This window comes from Lichenostomus cassidix, chromosome 1 (assembly GCF_008360975.1).
Source record: "Lichenostomus cassidix isolate B80296 chromosome 1, HeHo_3.0, whole genome shotgun sequence".
NCBI lineage: Eukaryota > Metazoa > Chordata > Aves > Passeriformes > Meliphagidae > Lichenostomus > Lichenostomus cassidix.
Window position 1 is genome coordinate 40,765,848 of NC_139479.1, and position 20,420 is coordinate 40,786,267.

At 38.9% G+C, this 20,420-nt stretch overlaps 1 protein-coding gene and 1 non-coding gene across 2 annotated transcripts; both read left to right on the forward strand.

Moving 5' to 3' along the window:
* Position 1: 1 nt before the first annotated feature.
* On the forward strand, positions 2-14,398 carry TGDS (TDP-glucose 4,6-dehydratase). The gene is made up of 12 exons (XM_085057665.1): positions 2-312; positions 1,791-1,857; positions 2,251-2,319; positions 4,605-4,695; positions 5,686-5,828; positions 7,367-7,465; positions 8,298-8,357; positions 9,931-9,974; positions 10,254-10,419; positions 10,921-10,979; positions 12,907-13,004; positions 13,376-14,398. The coding sequence occupies exons 1-12, from the start codon at positions 236-238 to the stop codon at positions 13,474-13,476; spliced, it is 1,074 nt and encodes a 357-aa protein (XP_084913791.1). The 5' UTR covers positions 2-235; the 3' UTR covers positions 13,477-14,398.
* A 4,268-nt stretch (positions 14,399-18,666) lies between these two features.
* On the forward strand, positions 18,667-18,739 carry TRNAF-GAA (transfer RNA phenylalanine (anticodon GAA)). The gene has a single exon. It is a non-coding gene; the product is annotated as a tRNA-Phe (tRNA).
* The last annotated feature ends 1,681 nt before the right edge of the window (positions 18,740-20,420 follow it).

Consider the following 20,420-nt stretch of genomic DNA (forward strand, 5'->3'; position numbering starts at 1 on the left):
CTGAATGCGGAGGCGAAAGCTTGACTCTTCTCACACGCCGCGCCCGCCCCGCTGTCGGTGGCCTCAGAGACGGTGACAGTTCCAGTCTTGGGGCCGCGCGGGGAGCGAGGAAGGCGATTTTGCAGTGAGTCTCTTGCAGGAGCTGCGATTCTGCCCTAAAACCTGTGGGCCCGTGCCGCGCACGCGCAGCCGCGGGGGAAGCGGAGCGAGGGGCCGGTGCCGTAAAGCGCGGGCGATGTCGGGGCGCGCGGGTCCCGCGGCACCGGCGGCGTTCGAGAAGCGGCTCCTGGTGACGGGCGGCGCCGGCTTCATGTGAGTGACCCCGCGGCGCCCGAGCGGGCCGCCGGCCTGCTGTCGTGGGGCGCGGGTGAAACCCGGCGGGCGGGGGTCCCTCGGTGCCGCCTCCCTTGTGCCTGTCCCCTGCCGGTTCCGCGGCGCCGCTGGCTTGGGCCGCGCTCGCTCAGGAGCTGCTGGTCACTCGCCCCTGTCGTAGGTTTTGAGGTGGCAAGTGCTGGGGAGCGAGCTGGGATGCTGCCCCGGCGGCCCTTCGCTTGCGGCTGGCGAGAAGGTGCCCGGTGTGGCGGGGAGCCGCTGCTCGGGCTCAGCCGGGACGGGGCTGCCCAGGGAAGGGCAGCGGAGCTGGGGAAGGGTCCGGAGCACAGGTCTGATGAGGAGCGGCTGAGGGAGCTGGGGTTGTTCTGCCGGGAGGCTCAGGGGAGACCTTACTGCTCTCTGCAACTCCCTGAAACGGGGATGCAGCCTGGTGGAGTTCAGCCTCTTCTCCCAGGCAGCAGATGACAGGACGAGAGGACACAACCTTACGCTACGCCGGGGGAGGTTCAGGTTGGACATTAGGAAGAATTTATTCACAGAAAGCATTATTAGATACTGGAATGGACTGCCCAGGAAGGTGCAGGAATCACTGTCCCCGCAGGTGTTCAGGAAATGACTGGATGTGGCACTTAGTGCCATGGTCTAGTTAACAAGGTGGTGATTTGCCATAAGCTGGACTGGATGATCTCAGGTCTTTTCCAACCTTACGGATTCTTTGCGTTGGGGGTGGCAAGGCTTCGAGCCAGCTGCTGTTTCCTGTATCAACCCCTCAATGCTGTAGGCTCAGCTGGAGTCAGAGAAAGGTCTGGTCTGTCTTAAGCTTGAGCCCATCAGTGTGCTTAGAGTCAGAAGCTGTGAGAGGGTTAAATTGCTATGTCAGAATAACCCCTGCTAAACCCGAACTCTCAGAGTGAGCTTCATGTACACAAGACTGTGCCAAGACATGCCACGTAGTTGTCTGGTTGTCACTTCTTACCCTTAGCAGCAGTGTCAGAGACTTGAGTGATGGGAGTCACTCTGGTGGGTTAGGAGTGTTGACCGGTTCTCCCTGGTACCTAATATGTAAGCTTTAGAGTGCAAAAGTATTTTAGAATGGCAATTGAAGTGTATAACATATATGCATGTATAAGCATATAAGCATATGACAGGGTTTTCTTTAAAGTGACTGTGGGCAGAGCTGATTTCTTTCATTATGGTATGAACTTTTATTCTGATTTTTAGTTTCTTAACCATGTGCACTTATATATAGAATATATTAGGATAACGTATAGAATATATATTAGAATAATGCTGATGTGTTAAAATATCTTTGAATCAATCTTTCAGCTGTTTTGAATATATCCCCTTCTTCCCTCAAAGAATTCTGATAGTGCTGAACTTATGTATAATTTGTTGTCTCTTTATTACCTTAAAGCCAAGTATGTAATTATAAAATATATTTTTCTTGTATCCTGCAGTGCTTCACATGTAGTCGTGTCTCTTGTGAAAAACTATCCAAACTATCTGATTATAAACCTAGATAAGGTAATAGCTTGTTTTGTTTCTTGATATGGAAAACTGTTTTAAATGATTTATAATGCAATCTATAATATGTTGAAGTTTATATGGCTTATTGTTAGTTATTAACTTCTGTTTGATTTTCCATCTTTTTCCTATGCAAAAAAAAAATCAGCTGTTGTTCAGGAAAAGAACAAAGCTTTTCAAGCTCTAAAAGTCTGCTTAAAAATTTTTACAGTTAGTTAGAGTGTCTTTTGGAGATTTGTGTTTTTAAGGCTTCACGTCTGCTTGTCAAGTAGGTTCTTTTTTGAAATAAGTTTTTACTTTGTTCTCAGACTTTCCAGTGGTTAGTTTGGTTTGAGTTAGCTGATTTGCTTCCCTGAAGCTCACTTATTAATGTTGTGTGGTACTTCTTTTTAGCTCGACTACTGTGCAAGCTTGAAGAATCTTGAAACAGTCTCTGGGAAGGAAAACTACAAGTTTATCCAGGTGATAAAGCACTCTCTTCTACAAAACATGACTTTTACAGGTTTTTGGTGTACTGCTTCCACAGTCTTGTCTTCAGACAGGAGATGAATTTTGATTTATTGTTCAGATCAACATTCTGATTTGCTAGGCTTGTATGGTGAGGTACTTCCTCTCTACAATAGTCAGTGCTGATGCTCATCTGTCTGTCTCAGGGTCTGCTCAAGGTTGCAGGACATCTGAGAAACGCATATGGTTTAGTTTTCTGAAATAGCACCTTTGTCAGAGGGAGTAAATATAAACTTGCATTTTTTTCTTAGATTCAGGTGATATGGGGAGTTGAACTTGCCTTCACCTGTTAGTGACTCTCATGGCTGTTTATGTTTTTGTGAACCTACCTCTTTATTTCAGTAAGGGATTATCTCTGAGCATTGGGATAAAAACTGCATGAAGGGACAGGGGCTCCTTGTATGCAGACATGCACATTTGTGCATTTTCAACATGACCAAACTGGCTTTTTGGTTATTTTTCCTGAGGTCTTTGATTGTTCCCAGGGTGCAATATGGAATGTATGAATGCCGTGTAAAAACTTTGTTACCCGGATAGATACTAACGTTTAATTGCTGGGGAGAGCTTGGAGTTCTACGAGACATCCTTTAAAACAGTCAGATCCCTGGGGGATGCAGGGCAACAGTAACTAGGAATGATGTGGCTATACTGCTTTTGAACAAGGGCAGGAATATCTTGTCACAAAACTTACATCAGTATAAATAATTCCAACTTTTCAGTGTGGTTTTTTTTTTTTTTTTGTGGTTTGGTATATGTGTGGGTGTTTGGTTCTGTTGTTGGTTTTTAGGGACAGTTGATCACAGCTTGAAATGAAGCTCGTATGCAACTAAGCAGTTTATAGTGACAGGAAAAATATGCTGGAAAAGATCATCTCTGATGTGCAACCCTTATTATTAGAACTGTAACATTGGTACTGACTTTAGGAGACAGCAAGAAGGATATACACTCTAGTGGTATATCCTCCTGTATATATTTTCTAGTGGAAAGGAAGTGTGGAAAGAAAGTAGAACAGTAAGTTTAGAAAATTTGACTCAGGGGCTGTATGAAAGATACATTTTAATCATAATATCTGTTGCTGTTCAGCACAGATGTACTAATCGTGAATTTCAGTTAAAAAAATTCAGTAAGTAACCATTTTATTCAAAATAATGTAGGAGTATAATTACTGGAGTGCTTCAATTTTATTCAGGATGAGAAATAGGAAAATCATTTCACTTTTCTCCCATTTCTGACATAGAGTACCTTTTTGAGGCTGTTGTTCAGAGTTGTCGCATGAGAACTTCTTAAAACATAGGTGTGGCTAGCACAGTTTTTCCCATGAGAAGTTTTCTTGTGTTTTGTAAATAAAGATAAAGTTTGGATGTTTTTGGAACAGTGTCCCAGAACTTGGGCAGTGCAGGCCTGGCCAATCAGGCCTGGGGGAAGGCTTCTGACTGACCAATCTGGGTGACTTTTGAGAACTCTATAAATGTGATGAAATCAAAACAATAAAGGTCATTCCTTCTTGCCACTGAGAACCGATGCATTCATTACTCTGCTAGCTGCTCAACAGCGACACATAGGTACAATTGAACTATTTTTAGTTAAGTATCTGAAAATACAAAAGTCTTCTTCTGCAAGACACCTATTCTCAGGTACTGTCTTAAGTTGAGCCAACAGGTAAATATTAAAAGTGTTTTTCTTGGCTTGCATTTACCTTTAAAAGCTGCTGTTGCTTCTGTGTCAAACCAAAGAATGGCTTGTGTGTTGACGTCTGTCTCTTTTTGTAAAATCTATAAATTAAAAACAAATTACTGGACTAAACAGCAAGAAGCAAAAAGCCCTTGCAAGACATCCAGCGTAGTGGGAATGTGCATCTCCTTTTGCAGTGCCACTAGATGTCCCTGTTTGCTTACCAGACTGGGTACTCTTACTCACTTTGGGAACTTGGCATTTCAGCCTCAGCATTGGAGCTCCATGCTATACTTTTGTTGTGTGTATTTTTGGGGAACATTGCTGTTTCTAATGTTAATAGTAATATAAATTCTGAAATAGGTTTTGTTGAGGATTTTTTTAAAAGTGGGTGAAATTTTATGTGTGATCTTATTTTAGACATGGCATTGATAAATGGCCCAGAACTCAGTTGGTAGTGCTGTGTGTATCCTGTGTTCCCTTTGTAATGGTTTCTTATGTGATACTTGGTGTAAATGGAAGCTGACTATTTTCTATCAAAAATAATTTGGGTTTTTTTTTCTGTTTAGGGAGATATTTGTGAGCCTGACTTTATAAAGCAGCTCTTCGAAACTGAGAAAATAGATATAGTCCTTCATTTTGCAGCCCAAACACATGTAGGTGAGCATTGCTGCATGTTTTGGTACTGTTTTCCCTGACTATACCTGCTTGAAATATATGCCAGTACTTTCTGTCTTACCCCTTCATATAAACCAGAGATCCAATTTGTCTCTACAAATCACATTACTGAATGTCTCGTGGCCTTTTTAAATTAAAGGATTTCACAGCCTTGATTTAAAAAGTGCTTCAACTAACTGTTACCTTGTTGTCATTGCTCATAAATGGTAATGTACCTTTTTGTTTGCATTACATTTTTAAATTCAGTCTAGACTCACATGTAGCTGACAGTGTACTGAGGGAGTCATAAAGACAGTGAAGAGGGGCTTTGTACATAGTCTGAAGTTTTTACTTAATTGGCTCCAATGTCACATGAAAAAACAGTGTGGAAGCTGAAGGATTAGGCATAAGTCCCTTTGGAATCCTGTCTCAGCTCTAAAAAGGGAAAATGAATTATACTTAAAAGTGCCTATTTCAGATCGCTGCTTTTCAGTATCACTGTTAATAAGAACAATCCACACTGTACTGTGTCCATCATGAGAAAAAATCCTCAAAGAATTCTCCGGGAAAATACTTCTCAAAATTGTCAGATTTGATACACACGAAGTGATTAGGTCAGTGGGACAGCTATAAGAATCAAAACAGCTGCTGATGAGTTAACAGTCATAGGTCCGTGTTACTGCATCTTACCTTTGAGTGACACTTTTCTTGCTGTGCTTAGCCTTTCCTACTGAGATGGGAAGGAGTTATGCTGCCATTTAAATAAAGTTAGATAATGCTATTTTAGGTTAAAAATCCATAGCCAACAAGCTTTTGCTCCTGATTACAGCCTCTTGTTGAGAACAAGGATTTTTGTCTTCAAGTAAGTGTAGGAAGTGCCTTCATTTAATAGGAACCTTGTTATCTGACAGGTCTATATTGCAGCCTCCAGTAGGAACCTATAACCCTGTCTTGCCTAAATTTAATCAGAATTGTCTGAATTTTTCAATGTAGACCTTTCATTTTGGCATGCCCTGGAGTTCACCTACGTGAATGTGTATGGCACCAATGTACTGGTTGCTGCTGCACATGAAGCAAATGTGGAGAAATTTGTCTATGTTAGTACAGATGAAGTATATGGAGGTAGCACTGATGAGGTGAGTTTGAAAATGCATGAGAATTTTTGTAGTTCACGTGCTTTTAGTAGTGAAAACAAAGTGAGTCTAACTTTCTTTGGCCTCTAAATGTTTGACTTTTGAGCTATTTCTGACAATACTGGAACTTGTAAGTAAGCACTGGTTGCTTCTAGAAAGCTGAGTATCAAAACTGTCCTGATTTTTTTATAGCATGTTTTATATTGAATGTTTGTTGTCTAAAGCAGTGACATTTGGGTCGTTAATGGTGTCACTACTCCTCAGAGATAGTATCAAAGGAGTTTATTATAAGGGTTTTGTCTTGGAGCATTCATGAAACTTCAATGATGTGCACAGTTTGACAGTCAGGGAACTGCTTTTATACTCTTGCAAAAATGCTAACAAAAGTGTTGGTATTGACAATTCAAATAGGAAACAATTCCTGTATTACTGTAATAAATATTACTGTAATAAATATTCAGATGTTTCTTCTTGTTGTATGGAAAGCTTTGATTTTTGGCAATTTAGACCTGACCTTAGTTCAAGAAATGTAATGTAGCTAAGTAAAAAGGCAAGTTGTGCATGTTCATCTTTTTAAAAGCATAAATAAATCATCTTTTTAAAAGCAAAAAATTAAGGAGCCTTTTGCCATAGTCCATGAAAATATTAATGTACTTCAGAAGAGTCCCATGCACTTTCTTATTGTCGCAATGTCTTTGTCAGTTCCTTCAACACAACTTCCATTTGTAGACTTTTAAGATATCCAAGGATGATGGTTTCTTGTGTGTAGACCCATGGCTTGGCTGATACCTTCAACTGAAATTTTTCTACCTCTAGGCCTTGAAAAGAGGACTTCAGTCTGTTTTTTCTTCTCTTTGTAAATCACTCTAGAAGTTCTTGTAGAGTTTGTTTTGAGGGGAAGAAGCCCAATTGATTTCAGAGGCAAAGGTTGGACAAGATCAGTGAGTCTTTTAATCATGTTAAGGTGGTTGTTAAAAATCACACCTTGGTGTTATATTCCTCCTTCTTTTAGTTTGTTTTTTTTAATTTTTTTTCCCTTCAAGTGAGAAGTAGATTAAAATGTCATGATAGCCTGGAAGATACCTGTTCTGGAAGCAATCAGAATTGTTGAAGCCTTGCTTTGAACATTTTTGGATTGCAATTCTACATCTCTTACAGAAATAAAGTTACACAAAAGTTTAAGAAAAGACCCCTTTTATTTAGGACTGAAAGGTCAATTGCTCGTGCTGGTGCAATGTGAGGCAATATGAGCCTGAAAAGGATTGAGCCTCCATGTAGAAACAGAGATTATTTTACAAGATAATAATCTGAGGACCTGCTACTGTGAGATACTCTGCTAGAAGTATAAAAATATTACTGCTGGTAATCTGGCTGCCTCCTATGTTCAATAAATAGGCTGTCTTTTGTTATGGCCTTCTGCTGTAATGGGACTTTGTCAGACTGATATGCTTGGATATTTAGGGATTTTTATTTCTTTTATAACTTTAAGGCTTATTTGGGCAAAATAAATTGAGTAATGCAAATTTTTCTTTTCATTCGAGGAATTTGATGAATCCTCACCAAAACGTCCGACAAATCCCTATGCCTCCTCTAAAGCAGCTGCAGAGTGTTTTGTTCAGTCTTACTGGGAAAGGTACCAAGTAAGTCCATGGTAGCTTCAAAAAGTCTGAAGTCTGTAATTAAGTGTCTGTATTATGTACATAAGAGTATAAAAGAAAAATCAGTACTAGTCCACACAGTGCCACGTCTTTCCCTATTGTTAGTCCTGTAGTTTGGATGTGTTGGAGAATGTCCACCAATGAGTGGTGAAGATGGCAAGACAGTGGGGACAGGTCAGATGTTTTTAATTTTTGTTTTTTAAATCTGAACTGTAATATCTAAAAATGTGCTCTGATAAAATGGTCAAAGAGAGCATTAGGAGTTTAAAAACCAGTGCTAAGCTTGAAGGAAGTACAAAAGTATTACACAGAAGTAGAACATGCAAAACTCAAATTGTATTAAGACTAGGCATATAGTTAAAGTAAAAAAAAGAAGAAAAAGACCTATTAGATTTGTTTAAGCAAACATTTAATATGTTGAATACTTTAGACTTTTTTCTTGATATACGATGTTTTTGATATAAAGTGGACAAGAATAGGATGTTAATAACCTGTGAAACATACTGGAATAAGAAGGAGTAAGCTAGTCTTCAGTCAACCAGATACACATGTGTAATGTCCTGTGGTGGTTCCAGAGCAAGAGAGGATTCAAACATTTGTCACTTGTGGTGCTCCTAACGGACTGAGAAGTCGGGAGGCCTTGCCTGTTTGACAGAAATACAGATAGCTTACTTCAGTAATGTTTGTAAGGCCTTGCAGATTTTTGAGTAAGCATTGTGCATGTGTCAGTTTGTTTATTGATCAGCAGGAAGACTACAGATTTTTACTGGTTTATGCTTTCCTATGTAATCAATACATGTGTAATGCTCTCCAGTTTCCAGTTGTCATCACACGGAGCAGTAATGTTTACGGACCACATCAGTATCCAGAAAAAGTAAGTTACTATGCTTTACTCTGAACTTCAGTGAACCATAATTCAGGGTTGCAGTGATAATACTTTTTTCTCATGTGCATGGGATGACTTTTGAAAAAAGCACTTTTGCAACTAACATGTGATTATATATTTTGAGCTCACACTAACGTATCTTACCCTGAACATATTTTTTGATTGTTGGTAAGACTTCAATAAGACACGTGTAGTTGTTTAAATGAATGTTACAACAGTGACTTCGTTTTGTAATTTTTTGTATTTTTCAAAGGATATTTTGACAGGGTTAACCTATAAATTACATTAACTCACATGTCATGGTCTGTAATTGGGAGTGTTTATTAACTAAGGGAAACATTTCAAAAAGTAAGCTGAGAGCACAATATGTCTGGTACAGAAAGGGATGTTCCAGAAAACAGGTAAGATGAAGCTTTAGCATGCATATATGGTGAGAAGTAGTGCAAAGTGACTTTCCTTTGCTTGTGTTCATATAGACCTTGCAGGGTAACTATTTGAAACAGTTATTAGTGAGAAGGAGTTGCCTTTTTAAGTCAATACAAAAATCTGCTCTGTTAGTGAAGGAAATACACTGATGGAATCAAAATGATAATCACACTTACTCATTGGAGTTTGGAACTGGTGGAATGTAGCTATATTTTACAGTTCTACTGAGGTGTTTTTAAATTTGAATTGCTTTTCACCTTTTGTGTTTTTTTTTTCCCCAAATAAATTTATTTTCACCTACATTATTGCAGCTTTTAAAATACATTTTGCACTGATCTGTGTTAATTGCTACAGGTTGCATGATTGTTGGGGGTATATTCAGGGGATGTATCACTACTTGCTTGCTTTTGACATATATATTTTTCCTCACGTGTCTAATTTTAGTTACTGCTAAGAACACAGCACTAGGCTAGATTAATCTTTAGTTTTATCTAGTATTCTGCTTCTATGTTTAGAGTAGGAAGTTAACAAAATTAAAATAATTTGAATAGTTTTCTACTGGCTTCAGCTTAAGGACTTTAATAGTGGGGCCATACAGTTCTGAAGTATCTGGGGCATTATGAATGGATCTAAGCTTGTAGGTGAACATAATATTGTAAATCTTTGTTCAGCAAGCACACTGTTACTTGATCCGTGGTTCATCCACGTTATCTTAAAATTCTGAGTCTCTTCCAAATGGAACTATTTTAACAATTCTTTGGTTCTAGAGTTACTGCAGTTTGCTGGATGTTTAAACCTTGTTCTGAACTATTGGCAATAATTATTTCTATTTATACCGTAGTGCACTGCTGTGTGCAATAGTAATGGAAACTTCTTTTATTTTTTAAAAAATGTTACATTTGTAACTTCCCGAAAGATAAGGTTTACAAGACAATAGAAGCATCTACTCTTGCAAACCAAGATCCTTGCAGTTTCTAAGCTTGATGCATTCTTTTATTAGACTGAATAAAACTTGAAAATATTTAAAGGATTTTATTAAAATATTTTATGTTGTGTAACTGTTGAAGTTCCTTATTCTTTGTAGAATAAGAGCTTCTAAAATAGTGGGGTAATTTTTTTTTGTTCAATTCCTTAGGTTATTCCAAAGTTTATATCTTTGTTGCAACAGAACAGAAAATGGTAGGTAACTTGCATTTTTTGGATAGCATTTGTGCTATAAAACTGCAATTGTAGTTATAAATATATGCTAGTTTGTAAAATGATACTTACATAACTAAGTTATGAATCACTTATTTTAATAATAGGATTTTCTTAAAGTAAAGGATCATTTGCATTTCAGCTACTTAAGGTACCTTCAGGTAACCATCTAACAGCAAAACTGCTTAAAACACAATCCAGTAAATTGAATGTGTCTATTTAAGGGTTAACAAAAATTTCTTGTCTTTTTCTTGTCTTAAGCTGCATTCATGGTTCTGGACTTCAGAGAAGGAATTTCCTCTATGCAACTGATGTGGTAGAAGCATTCCTTACTGTCCTTAAGGAGGGGAAACCAGGTGAAATTTATAACATTGGAACTAACTTTGAGATGTCCATTACGCAGCTTGCTAAGGAGCTAATCCATTTAGTGAGTAAACAGTTTTGATGCTTTTCTGTACCAGTTTTCATTGTACATCTGAACAATTCTTATACAAACCATCTGAAGCTCTGAAAGACCTTAGGATTGTGGTGGGTATTGGAAGATACTTGTCCATGGCAGCTGGACTGTGTAAGTTACAGTATGGACTATCCTGTGTTGAGCTGCTGCATCAGTTATCCCAACTGGGATATACCTGGCATCATGGCTAAGTACCTTTTTTTTTTTTCATGCTGGCTGCTTTAGTTTTGGTCTGAGAATGTGCCACTATTAAAATCTAACAGCTTCGTTATGGATGTTCTAGCAGTGCTTGGATGAAGGAGACAAATTGGAATTGTTCTAGATAAATCTGATAATTTCAGTGGTTTGAAGACTCAGTATACAAAAGACCATTTCTGTTTGGTGGGGGGTGGGTTTAACAAACTGAAGTTTAAATATATGTTTACACAGTGCAAGATGTATGGGAGTAATACTTGTTTTTCTTCTTGACAGATAAAGAAGACCAGTTCAGAGTCTGAAATGGAGCACTGGATGGATTATGTCAAAGACAGGTGAGAATGTGGAGGTCATGCAGGATGTGCTGCACATGCAGGATGGTTTTGTCTTGGAGGTTTCTGAGACTCAACCAAATAGTTTCATGGAAGTGTTTCTGCTCTGAAGGAGGGAACACTTTTGAGGGTGTAAGAGCTGTTCTGCTTCCTTCCTTTTTTTTTTTTCTTTCTTTTCTTTATTTTTTTTTTCTAGTGGAATTGACATCTATGATCAGGGTACTGTATAGAAAAAGAGGATTTTCCTTTATTATTTGGATCTGTAGGTCAGAATATATGTCTTGAAGGGGCATGTGTAATGCTATTCTATCTGTTTTCAAACTTTCTTCTTACTTCTCACTACTGAAATCTGCTCTGGAATGAGGACAGGTTTTACAGAACAACTAAATCTTTCCTTCATGGTAGTTTGGACAGTTTATTCAGTGCACTTTGTATTCAGCATCACTTGAGTGAGATTAATACCATTGTCTCTCACTTAGCTTTAGTATTTTGGTCTTAATGTGACTGATTCAGACTTAGATGTACTTTCTAGCAGGACCCACTCTCCACAGGCAGGAATATGTGCCTATGGAGTGAAGTTGGCTTTAGGTTTTTGTCTTAAACTGAGGCTGCCATCTCAAAAGTAGGTGTAAAGCTCTGAGGTACCAAAGTTAGGGTAGTGGTAAAAATGGGTAGCTTTTATGGATATGCTTTTGCTGTGTGTTTCCATCCTTAATTTCAGGCTTGGTTTGGCTCTGTTCTTTTATCTCCATTTCTTTTCTGCAGCAACAATGAGTCTCTGCTTACTTTAGATATCACTCTCTCCAGAGTGATTAGAAATGTCGTGTCTACTGATAGCAGTTAAGTATTATGGCCTTTAGAATTCTCACTTTCTGTTCACATTTGGGTTGTTATCACGGCAACTGAAGTGTCTTCAAAAATGTACTTACTTTTGTTTTTAAAAGGAAGTGTTCTTCAGAATCTTATCTGAGTGTATCACAGGACTTTGAAAAAATTGCCTTTGGCTGACACGATGTGAGTGTTCAGGAGTTCCCAGTGTAATTCAGTTTGAGATATTTCTTCACATGTATTGGGCCCTGTCTGCTAATGTTTAAACATAAATGGGCTTGGGAAAACTAGCTGCATAGGAATACGTGTTTCAGGGGATGCTGAGGTCTTGTAGAAGATTGTTAAGATACCTAATTTGTGACTATTCTATAATGAGTGACATAAAGGTAATGGTGATTACTTGCTACAGAAAAATTAGTTCTGCTTCTGCTCAAGATTAACATGTTATAGTAACAGTGATAACTGTTTGGTTTGTGCCTGCACATGTACCTTGACTATTCAATATGCCAGTGCCAGTAGTGCAGGAATGCTAGACTAGGCTACTTGTCTTCCAGACTGTGGAGCTGAAAATTTCTGCAATGCTTAAATATAAGATGTATCTTTCTGTGTTGAACCTTGCAGCTTGGGATTCTACTTATTCGATATTGCTAAGTTTTTGTAGCTAGTGAGCCACTGTAATGATGCTGCTTTGGAAGCCTGTGTATTTTAAATCTGAAATATGTGTAAATTTGTGGGTTTTCAGGATGAAAAATGTAAATGCTAATATTAGAAGACAGTGGCTTTGCGTTGCAAATGCACTGATTTGCACAATTGCATTGGCAGTGATTCGAGTTTTGTCTTCATTTTTGTGCCAATGAAATATTAATTAATATTTATTCTAGTCAGTTTCAAGTAGTTGACTGTACAAACTGAATTGTATTGTTGTAGCTGCACTCAGGTGCCATGTATTTCTTGAAGGCAATGCAATCTGTTCATGTTGATGGGAATTTTCAAAATTGAAGCATATCTAATGTTCCTTGGAAGACAATGTGAGGTACCGCATCTCTAATTAATGAAGAAGTGTAATCAGATTGTTTTCCTTGTGTATTTTATACTTCATCAGGCCTACAAATGACCTGAGATATCCAATGAATTCAGAAAAAATGCACAACTTAGGATGGAGGCCTAAAGTGCCTTGGAAAGAAGGAATAACAAAAACAAGTAAGACTGATGACTTTTACGTATATTTAGGGGTGATGGGAGGAGGAAGAGGGAGAAGGGGGAAATGGGTATATAGGTTAGTTAATGAGAAGCTAAAGAGATTGAATGTAACACTTGAATTTAACATAAAATTGGCTGCTTTCAAAGTAGTGAATTTACATGACTTAAAAAGAAGGGATAATCACTTTTTAATGCTAGAATAAGTCTTGCATAAAGAATTTATAAAGTTTAAACTGGTTTTTTGTAATATTATAGGTTAAAATTTTCCATAAAGAGCAATTAGCATGTTGTTAGCCTTATAATGTTTGTGAAATATTTGAAATTCCGTTATCTCTGGTCAGCTTGACTCATCAACATTCTTTCCATACTAGTTGAATGGTACAGAGAAAATTTTCACAACTGGAAAAACTCGGAGAAAGCTTTGGAACCCTTTCCTGTGACAGAGCCATTTGCCCAGCTTGGTGGTCCATAGAGTGGCACAGAACCTGAAGGAGTTTTTTCTACCTCATACAGTCTTTTCTTCAAAGCCTGCAATCAAGTGGCCACACTGGACTCTTGATGTATTCAACATACATGAACCATGATGAGTAAAAAGCCACAGTATGGCACAACTTTGGATTGGTTTTAGCACTTTATAAGTTGAACCTCTTAATTTCAGCTTTTGGTGCAATACTCTGTTCTCACTAGGTATTGATTTTAAAAAACTGTATGGAGTAAAGAGTATTTATAATGTTATAAATTAGTGTAACTGAAGTAAAATTTGTCTTATGAAGAATAATTGTGATTGCAGCTTTTGGGACTTGGAGTTAAATTTGTTTTAGTTCTCAAATTATTCGTGTGTATTAGTTTGTTTTTACAGTGTAATATATATAATTTTTTGTCACTTGAAAGAGTTGGGTTTTATTTTTAATCAAGGGGAAAAATTATATATATTTTTGGAGACTATAAATTGGTTGACAAAAGCTGGATACATCACTTGTATGATTCCGTCCATTTCTCTGCTGGTGCACTATTAGCTTTTGTAGATGACTGATTGAACTTATCTACTCTGTAACTTTAAATGCCCCTTTTTAAGGGGGATCAAGGGGGAAAGATGTCAGGAAGTAGCAGATGTTCTTGTGGAGATTTCCATAAGAATTTCCTTAAACTTTCTCCACTTTTTTACTGTATTATTGTCTATTTCATGTTAATTCCCTTTTCTTTGCTGTAATTGTAACAAACTTGAAATACTGGAACACCGTTAACATTCCAATGATCTTATTTCCTGTGATATGAAGGCTGATTATGGAGAAAAAAAATTTTAATGCTTCTTTTTCTGTGAATTGTGGGTTGGCAGACCTTAATCAATGCAGCATTTCACATTTTTTTTCTGTAATAAACATTTTGAAGATAAAGCAATGTTTGAGTTTTAATATAAAATTTGGGGGAAATCCTTCAATTCTAGAAATACATTAATGAATGTTGTTCAAAGTTGATTTAGTAATAAATACTATGGTGTAACTGGTTTCTCTTAATCAAAAAAAACATGCTATAAAGGTAGATGGTGTTTTTTTTAATATTTCTTAGCTCTTCCTCTATCCTGACAAAATTACCTTCTCTTTTACATAGAAGAGACCATTCTTGGTTTAGCTTCTGTAGTTAACACAGTCCCTGATCCTCTGTGGCCTCTGGGCAGAGCTGCTAGAGGCACAGGACTGGGATGCTGTGGTTTACTCAGAAAAAGCTGTGACTTCCAAAGGTTCTCAGAAATTGGGAGTTAACTCTTGAAACCGAGTTCAAGACAACTTCATCACACCTCTTGTGTGGTGCTGTGGATAAAATGGTGCTGTTGATAAAATGCCACTTTTGGTTGGCAAGAGTAACTAAAAGGCTAACCAGGAAGTTTGTAGGCTTACTGTGGTGCCAAGTATGGGTTTTAAACTCTAGGAGCTTGTTATTGAAGGTGAGTTTTCTGTGACAAAGTGGGTAATACTATACTTGAATTGTGTGACATTTGTATTTTTGGGGCTTCTGATACTTGTTTTGGAAGTAAAAGCCACCATTTGGGACAGATAGAAGTTAGAGGGCTTTGTATGTAATGATTTGTCACATGCTTGGCTTACCAGATGCACTTCTATGGATGAATCACTGAAATGTTATTGTCAAATGCATGTTGCTGATTACATTCAAATATTGCCTTAATTTTTATGCTTTTCTTGAGATATTACTTCCTTACAATGTGCAGCCTTCCTTACGATATGCATCTTACTGTTTTGTACTTTACAAAAGACAGTACCAGCAATAGCTAAAGTGCTGGAAAGATCTGTCTTAGCTGTATTTGTGATTACTGTGACATCTGCTTTGAGTGGGTTGCATGAAAATATGTGTCTTTCACATCTCCTTGTACTGGAATACTGGCTGTGTTGTGTTTTTAGGAGTAGAGATTACAGATTACTAAAATCTTATTATTTTAAACCTGCGTACACATTAATTTAAAAATATTTTAAGCCTTTGAAAATAGGTATAGTGTCTTTGGAACACTAAAAACAGTGTTATCAGAAATACACAGCAGAAAGCAGTAGTGGGTGATTAGTTTGAATAGAACTTTAGAAAATTGTTTTGAATGTTTAGGTGCTGAAGATGCAAGCTTTGATATTTATGTGACTATCCAAAGAAGTGATATTACCAGGAGTGGATTTTCAATAAGATCTATTAATTTTTAGTGGAAGCTGTTCTAGGTTATTTAAATGTTTTTTAAGATTTAATTCATCCAAGTGTTTGATATTTTTTGCATTGTCTTACTACTTTTATATATAAAAATAGATATATACATACAGGCACATTATAAAATATTGAAATATGTATATTTAAAAAAATAGGAGGATTTTTCTTTGAGCTACTTTTCTGTAGATCAGATTTTCTTGGCAGGTGAGTGATCTGGTAGGAGCATTTCTTTCACAGGGAAAAGTCTATTTCCTGTTAAAGAAAACAGCTTATTTTGCCATTAGCCTTCTGGCTTCTGTAGGAAGAAAAGGACAAAAGATCAACTAGTGAACTATGTGGAGAAATGTAATGCTTTTAGGTTTTCTCACTGATTTTACTGGGAAGCATTTTTGCAGAAGGCAAAGGTAGTGATGCAAAATACTGTGAACACACTAATCTTTCGGTCCATTCTCAAGGTGTGTGTCACAGAACAAAGTGAGGCTATGCCAGTAAGAAGATAAATGGAGTAAATGTGTATGTCACTTAAATTGCTAAAACTTTCTAAGGGAGAAGACCTGGACTTTGGCAAAGGTTTTGATCCAGGTTCTATCACGGACTTGGAAAGTTATATGGGGATCACTGTCAGTTTGCATCTCTTTTTGGGCTTAGTTATAGTTGGATCAGATCTTTGGGAAGCAGCTTCTGGAATCCCTTGTGCATTGAGGGAAACCAACATTGCTACCTCATGGTCTTGATTTATCACAGCTGCTATGTAGTACATCTCTTGCCAGCAGCAAGTGAAAGGATTTGGAAGACATTGAAGTGGGCAGTGGAGGCAGGGCCATCTGCAGCCACAGAATCACAGAGGGGTTTGGGTGGGAAAGGACCTTAAAGGTCCTCTAATTCAAGCTCCCCTGCCATGGGCAGGGACACAGTCCCATCCAGCCTGGCCTTCAGCACTGCCAGGGATGGGGCATCCACAGCTGACCCTGTGAGCTGTCGCCTGTGGGGTGTTTGTGGTGTGTGTATCAGCTACAGTTTGTGCAGTGGAGAGAACCCTTATTTCTGCAAGGCTTTCTCTGGTCTGACCTCAGCCCTTGCTTAAATATGTGTGCTGCTTGACATTAAGGAGTGTTAGCTGTGGTTGAGGCTGGTTTACATTGTCATAATATGATGGATTAGAAAATAGCTTTTTGTTTGTCCACCCTGTACTTTCTTTGATGTAGGGGGAAGATTGTGGGTGAAAAGTGTTGGGGTTTTTGTTTGTTTGTTTGTTGGTGTGGGTTTTGACTCAAAATGCTCTATTTTTGCTAAAACTGTGTTCTTATGCTTATTAGGTAGCAATGACATGCAAATATCTTTCTAATCTTCAGAAGGAGGAGCTTTTAAACCCTTTTACCAAATTCTGTTAGCGGAGAAACTAACTCGTATTTAATATGCTATGTCTGAGACTGAATTGCCCTTCTCTTCAAATTTTGTTTTGCATTACCTTTAGTTTTTATTTCCATTGCCATTTCCATTTCACCTGGCAAAACAAAGTTTTCTAAAAATAAAAATTGGAATAGCCTGTTGCTCCACAGTACCTCTGATTGTTGTGGTAATGTATGAAAACTCGTAACTCAAAAGTGTTTTGGCTTCTGTGCATGTCATGACACATTTGGAGTTTATCTGCGCCAAAGATCACAAGACTGTGTTAGCTGCATCAGTAGGAGACATGCTTGTTAAGGGATTACATTCATAATTTCTTAGCAAAACAGTCATTGCCAGTGGCAGTGGAAAATCATGAGAAGATGAGATTTTATATCAGTATGTTGTTTACACCCCCTTAAGCGTAAGTGTGGGTGGTTTGGTTTTTTTTTTTTGAGTTTTTGTTTTCAGTCACTAAACTGCTCACTCTGTACTCAGCTTTTGTATTTCTGACAGTAGGTCTTTGACTCCTGAAAATGTATCAGCTCCTGAAGAACAGTGTTTACTCACATGTGCCTTCCCAAATGGGGGGCAACTTGAGGAAAAATACACTCTGAAAATAAAAGGAAGCAGGGTGGGTTATGTCACCATATATTCTCAGGGCTGGCTTGGGATGAATCTGCTTCTTCCCCACTCGAAAAAGTGGTTTATTAAATTCCTCTAGTACTACATAATAGAGAGACGTCTGGGTTTTTTTTACTAACAGGAGGGAGCAGCAGTGGATAATTTTGCAAAGCAGCCTCTCTCCCTTCACGGAGTGCAGAAAGTGTGAATAGGAGGTGCCCTCACAAGTGGTTTTTGCTAGAGCCATGGGCTGCACAAGTAAACACAAACTTGAGATGTCAGTGCCCACCAGAGGCATTAATATGGCCACTCAGATGCATCCTCTACCTTTGACCTGTAGCCACAGGAGTGTGAGAGCAGTTGTCTTTTGAAATAAATGCCTAATTAACAACGTGAATGTAAACTATTTTTCTTATAACACTGCCTAGTCGGGATTTGTGATTTATGTGGATGCAGGGAGCTTCTCCCATGGAACACATCTGCCAGGGAGACCATGGACACGAGAAGGTGCAGGTGCTCTTCCCATTCACATCTCTGTAATACCATCCTATCTGCACATAATTCGTCCAGCTTTAAAATAAAGTCCCTGAAAACTGAAGCTAAAATACTGCCACTTTAATGCTCCTGAGTCCCACATAATATTCTAGTTCCTGCTACCTCCCCCAGTAATCCAGGGACTCACTGCCAAGACACGATCCTGATGCATGTGTTGTGCATAGATGTTTGTATATGCACAGTTTTGTGTTACTGCTGATTTGCCTTTGGCTTACGGCATAATTTTGTTTGCAAAGACCCATCATTGGCTCGGTTGTGTCATCCAGCGCTGCAGGGCTAATAACATCTATGTTATTTAGATTATCAGGTGTGAGCAGGCGCATCACAGGTATGGAAGAAGGGAGTAGTGGTATCAAACCTGAACATGGGTAGCACGGCAGCCGAAACCACGGCGGCCGAAATAGCTCAGTTGGGAGAGCGTTAGACTGAAGATCTAAAGGTCCCTGGTTCGATCCCGGGTTTCGGCAGAAGTGTTTTGCTCCTTTTCCCGGCCCTGTCCGGGAGGTGGCGAGCGGCTGCCGCTCCGGGCTGGCCCGCGGGCTGTGAGCGCGCTGCGGGAGCTGGCCCGGCCGCCCGGGGTTAGTGCAGCCCCAGGGAATTGCTTCGTCGGGCTCATACCGACCGTGTCGCTCCTGCCGCAGCGTTCCCTGCCTTCCCCGTTCCCTCTTCAGCTCTTCTAAGGTTTTTATTTAGGATGGAAGAAACGAAAGCAGCGAGCTTCTTTCCCAGTGGTTCCTCTGGCCTTCGCTGCCCTTTACTATTGACGGCGGGAGGGACGAGAGAAGAGAAAGTGAAAGTGAGCGGGAGGGAAGGGACAGGGACGGAGAGAGGTGTCCAGGGGACTGGGACGGGGACAGAGAATGATTAGAGGCTGCTTTCTGCCAAATCTGGAGCGTAGGTAGAAATTCCCGGACTTCACTATTCCTCTACTGTCAGTAGGTGGCTGAAACTACTTTACGTCACAGAAAGCCAAAGGAATAACTTCGAGGCTAGGAAATCTGGTAATTAAAGTCACCTAGCCTTTATTATTCATGCACTCCCTCCTGTTCCTTTCTTCACTGTAGGCTGAGAAAAACTACTTGGATTTTCTGAAGCATATTTTTAAGGACGGTGTCTGGTTTTGATATGAAGACGTGAAGAAGCAGGCAGTTCATTACATGCCTTTGGTAATTTGTTGCAGTTTTTTTTCAAATATGTAACTTTGGTCAGGACCTGCCCTCTGTTAAGCCTTTTCTCTGTTAGATCAGAGATCTTGGTACTTGGCATTTGGTCATCCCAAAACTATCAAGTCAGCACTTGTTTTGGTAAGCTAAAGAAATCAAAGTCTTTGAGTCTTTCATTTTAAGACACTTTCTCCTGCTTTCAGGTAATTTTTGGTAAACTTTTTAATACACTGACACCAGAACAATACACAGAAAAAGGACTTTCAATATTGATGTCACCAGTGCAAGACCCAGCAGTAAAGCAGCTCCTTACTTCTCTGCTCAAGGTCTTTCATCTGCTCATAAAAAGGTGTCATTGGTCCTTTTCTAATCACAGCATCACATCAAACATTGATGTTGAACTAAATGTCCAATATAAAGAACACTCACCACAGGTGGATATCCTGTTAGTACAAACAGGGGTAGTGTTACTTAGATCCCTACTAATAAGACAGACAGAGGATAGTATAACTGCGTATATTACTATTTTTCCTGATGATTTTTTTAAGGTTTCAAAATAATGTTAAGACTGCACACTTGGGTACTCAGGGATAGAAGGAAATGTTAAAATGATCACTTAAAACTTCTCTGAGTGTGTTATACCAATTTTTTTTTCAAAAAGTGTTCAGTTATTCATCAAAGACTTTTGTGGTGCTTTGGGGATGAATTAGGGAGTTATTAATTTCCTGCAGATATGTGATCAAAGAAGCATAAAGTGGAATGGCTGTTTACTTTTTGACCTTTCCCCCTCAATGCTCTTCTAGAGGTTTGGTGCCCTCTGCCTCTGAGTTTCTTGAGGGCCAGGAAAGGTGTGGGTCACCTTCATCCCCTCAAAGTGTCTGACTTTTAGCATGAGTACCCAGGCACAGGGATATGTGCTGTAGTAGTGTCTGACATTTCTGATTTAAAGATAATATTACCTGTAATGGCAATTCCATTCTCAGAT

What these genes read in the sequence shown, in the direction of transcription:
- TGDS (XM_085057665.1), top strand. Translation starts at nt 236, where the DNA reads ATGTCGGGGCGCGCGGGTCCCGCGGCACCGGCGGCGTTCGAGAAGCGG. An exon ending in AAAACTACAAGTTTATCCAG is followed by an intron (nt 2,320 to 4,604) that starts GTGATAAAGCAC and finishes TTTTCTGTTTAG; the next exon opens with GGAGATATTTGTGAGCCTGA. An exon ending in AGAAGGAATAACAAAAACAA is followed by an intron (nt 13,005 to 13,375) that starts GTAAGACTGATG and finishes TTTCCATACTAG; the next exon opens with TTGAATGGTACAGAGAAAAT.